Source organism: Phalacrocorax aristotelis, chromosome Z (assembly GCF_949628215.1).
Source record: "Phalacrocorax aristotelis chromosome Z, bGulAri2.1, whole genome shotgun sequence".
NCBI classification, from domain to species: Eukaryota; Metazoa; Chordata; class Aves; order Suliformes; family Phalacrocoracidae; genus Phalacrocorax; species Phalacrocorax aristotelis.
The window spans coordinates 70,476,148-70,480,591 of NC_134311.1; the positions used below are offsets into that span (position 1 = coordinate 70,476,148).

The 4,444-nt window shown below is 47.0% G+C and overlaps 1 protein-coding gene across 1 annotated transcript; it reads right to left on the reverse strand.

Moving 5' to 3' along the window:
* Positions 1–643: 643 nt before the first annotated feature.
* Positions 644–4,041, reverse strand: LOC142050289 (phorbol-12-myristate-13-acetate-induced protein 1-like). Its single transcript, XM_075078784.1, has 2 exons — positions 3,832–4,041; positions 644–3,490 (listed from the first exon to the last, which is right to left on the reverse strand). The coding sequence occupies exons 1-2, from the start codon at positions 3,881–3,883 to the stop codon at positions 3,378–3,380; spliced, it is 165 nt and encodes a 54-aa protein (XP_074934885.1). The 5' UTR covers positions 3,884–4,041; the 3' UTR covers positions 644–3,377.
* Positions 4,042–4,444: the final 403 nt, after the last annotated feature.

Genomic DNA, 4,444 nt, shown 5'->3' on the forward strand with positions numbered 1-4,444 from the left:
ATGCCCAAGGTGTGGTGCTCCTTGGCAGTAAAGCTGGGGAGAAGCAGCATGAGTCAGGGAAAAGCCTGCTGGTGAGGATCTCAGGCTCTCCTCTCCACAGACACATCTTTGGGTCCCAGCTTTTGGGAGGAAGAATAAGCTCTGTGCTGTCCCTTTGCTATTCTCTTGTGGTAAGCAGTATAATGTCACCCTTTTCCAAAACTCCAGCTTCAAACTTTGGAGAAAGTAAAAATGTGGCCTTGGTGAAACACTGCATTCCTTTCTGCCTGCATCTGAGATAAATCCCTGAGCTTGGATGTCCATCCCTCACTGATCTCCAGGGACACTCTTCCTCAAAACTGCAATACCTCTGTTAGAGGTAATGGAGCCCCTGACACCACCCAACTACTTTGCAGGCAGTAGTTACTAGAAAATATTAGAATAGGTGTCTCAGTTTCCCGTTTGGAAGTTCAAGGATATGGTTATGTCTTGTTCCTCTTAAAGAAAAAAGTAAAAGCCAAATCTCCCAATGCATACCTACTGGCACTCTGCTGTTGCCCCAGTGTGTGCTCTCTGACTTGGAAGTATGGAAGGAATTTGTATAATACGATCACACATTCAGAATCCGCAAAGAAAAACCAACCCTGAGTTATAACAATGACACATTTTTCTCACAAAGGCCTTGTATTTATTATGTCAGCAAGATTTCAAGACATACACACACAGGACAGACGGCAAAACTACTGGCCTGTATCCAAGACAGGCCTTAAGAAAAACAGACTCGTGCTGATACACCCATATAGCAGATCCTTTGGAGAAGTAACAAAAGGACTCCAAGGGAGAACATCAGCAAGCACTTGCTCATATACTGCACTGATCACTTGGATCTAGGTCTTTCTCCTGAGCTACTGGTGAATACTAACATGCTTGACAATGCTCAGAGAAACATAAAAACATTTCATGAAAAGCAAACAGTGTTTGCAGAGCTAGACAGAAAAATACTGTGCTAATACTTAACTCAGATATCCCCATGACAACGCATTTATTAGGCTACCTTTTTTTCATAACATTCATGTATGCTACAACCTGAAGTATTGGCTTGGCTCGATGAAGCCCCGCCTTGTTCCCTACCGGATTTCAAAGCAGCATACATTGAGCAGAACACTTTTATTGAAATACATTTCAGCTACTAATGCAAATGCTAATGCTGAATTTTCTTGGGAGTCCCAAACAGGTGTCATCATTGTTTAGTGACCTTGATGAAGACTCCACCAAGCCCAGGACATACGGCAGGAGCCCTTCTGTCAAAGTCAGGGCTGCTTTTGATGAACAGCTTTGCCGAGTTGCACGTGCTGCTAGCCTGGGAGCTGGTGTTTAGCCTAGCAGAAACTCTTTGCACTTACTTTTTAATAGCTGAAAAACTGACCTCTGTACATATCAGGAAAATCCGTTACTTTGCAGTATTAAGATGAGTAGCAACTATTCTTGAAACGTTATGTTCTCACTGAAAAGGTATTAGCTGGCTTAGAGGAGGAGGGAATGGTGCATGTGTCTCAAGCCAATGGCAAAGCCCACAGTAACGCCACCGGGACAGGGTTAGGTCCTCCATGCAGAAAGCAGGGAAAGTCAGTGAGCTTCTGCTTAGTGAAATCAGTGACAAGTAACAGCTATACACAATTTGTTGTGGCAGAGTGACCAGAGCTATGTAATGACAGTTTTGCAAAGGCAGCTTTAGAAAAGCTAACCAAAAAATTAATTATAAATACAAAAAAGAATTGCCTACAAGGCAGGAGAAAAATGTAATTTGAACAGACCCAGAATTCAGAAGGTGCCAACTACACAGCCTTATACAATGCAAATGCACTTACATACAAGGTTAGTTAAGAGAAGGAACTCTGACCATTGACCTAAGATGTACCTACAGAATATGATCAACTTCAGCCATTTTCTTGCTAGCTTGCACCCATTAAAAAATACTGTTTAGGATTGTATCTGACATGCATTGACTAGCAGAGTTACTGTTTGCCTTGACGGCAATCAGCATGCTTAATTCAGCTCCTCCGATGCCAGCCAAGGGTAATAACCCCTCAGTGAGATAAGCATAACGCATCACCAGCCACTGGATGCGCCACAGCAGCTTCATAATTTCAGAACTGAAATGAGGTTGCCAGGAAATTAAATGGAAATAACAAACAAGGGAAGAACCTTTACTTGTAAGTGTAGTTACACATTCATCAACCCAAGGCTACTTTCCTCTACTGACTGTAACATTCAATTCTATTGATATTATTTCTTCAAAGAGAGGTAGTTGCTTTCTTTGAATAAATAACATTCTCAAGAAAACTTGAGATTGAACTCAGATTCTACTTTAAGATCTACTTCTATTGAAGAGTTATTTTGTTACTTATAAAGCCACAGCAGTATTTTACTTTTCTCAAGAAATTCTTCATAATATTGAAAGAATCCTTCCACCAAATGCATATACCTCAGTATCTGTATTTGTGTAATATATATGTCTTATATAATACTATACTAAAGTATGTGCCCCTCTGTGTTGCATGAAGTATTTTCTGTATTATCAGAATACATTATGCTTTCTTCTAGTTAATATAAACTATTTTTGTCATGTTTTGAACACTTTTTTCATACTATTTTTGAGCCTAACAAGTAGCATTCAGTTAATAATTCTGTGCAGTATTCATTTCATACACATGGGGTGCACATATTTATTTATATTTTATATATGTACAAATATGTACATATATATAATACAGACTAGAACTGTGCAACATCATATTAATTCATAGAATTCTAATTTTTAGTCTATGAAGCAACATCATGTAACAAATAACCTTTCAATAAAGATAACAGTTTACTTAACAAATGAAATAATCCCACCACCAGATCCCTACCCAGCAGAATCCATGCTTTAGAAATAAGAGCAGTCAGAAACCAAGGAACTGGCTTTTGCCCTGTGATATATGATCCCACATTCCAAGACTGACACTTTTTTTTGTTTCTTTCTCAAGGTGGTTCGAGGTCCTTGATGAAATGTAGATGTGGGACACAACAACTAGAGGGAGACTAGGAAAACCAGGTTCCTGGAAGTCTTCTCAGACCAGGGTGAAGGGCAAGTTCTGTCTTGCCCCAAGTCCTCCCACTGCATGGCAAGGGGCTCTGCCCATTGCTATTTTTTTTCCACCTGGCATTCATATGCCAATAGTGCTTAACAACCTTCAAAGAAATGACGTTGCGACAGCCATCCTTTGGCGGCTACAGGTGACAAAATACAATGTAAAGAGCTTTCTTCATCTCCGAGTGTCAGTGAAGTCTCTTGTTCCAAATCCATAAAGCCAAGGTCTTTCCCTGCTTTCCAGCGCACCGTGTCCGAGGTGGGCTCACGTTTCCGGGCAGAATAGTTTTGTGAGGAGGTTCAGGATCTTCTGCCGCAGGTCCCACTTGTCGCCGATCCTGCGCAGCTGCAGGGCGCACTCCGCCACCACCTCCCGCTCTGCAGGGCACACGCACAGCCATCAGCCACCCGCACCGCCTGCCCACCCATAATTTTAACTTTAACGGCATCTTGACAATACTGTACAATATTTTTTTTCCTTTTTTTCTCAATGTTAACACACCCACCCCCCACAAACACACCCCACTCGCAGCGGCCGTACCCCACTCGCGTTCATTCGCCGCATTCTGCCTCCCGCGATGCTGCGGGCGCTGCCCCCGCTCCGGGTGCTGGAGCCCGGGGACGGCGTGCGGAGCAGCGGGTCCGGGCGGAGAAGCGCGTGTGTCTGTGTCCGTGTCCCGTCCCCCCACCAGAACCCCGCTCTCTTCACCCTCCGGTACCTGCGGGAGCGACGGGCGGTGCGGACTTGCGCCGGGCTCTGCCTGGCATCATCGCAGCGGCGGGGTCCGGTACGGCGGGTTTGGAACGGTGGGGTCCGGTACGGCGGGGCTCAGCAGGGCGGGTTCGGCGAGGCCGGGCTCAGCAAGGCCGGGTTCAGCACACCACCACTCCGCGCCGGCGGCGGCAGAATGCGGACGGGCGGGGCGGAGCGCGGCTCTAAGAGAGGCGGCGCGGCGGGGCTTTCCCCGCGCCGTGACGTGCTAAACCGCGCGGGAATCCCGCCCCCCGCACCGGGCGGGCAGGCGGCGGCGTGCCAGGACCCGGGGAGCGGGGCCGGGGCCGGGGGGACAGCGCCTTCGCTGCGGGACATAAAGGAACGGCCGGATGGGGGTGTGCGGGGACAGGGGGAGATGGGGGGGATGGGCGCGCTTGGGGGAGAAGAGGTGGAGGGATGGGGGTGCTTAGGTAAGAGGAGATGGAGGCGTGGGATGGGCTTATGGTGGGCCAGGAGAGGTGGAGGGATGGGGTTTGCATCCTCTGGGCAAGAAAAGCCGGGTGGGCTTGCACTGGGCCCCGAGGGAATGGCAGAAGACGTGCCAGGGGAGGGTTAGG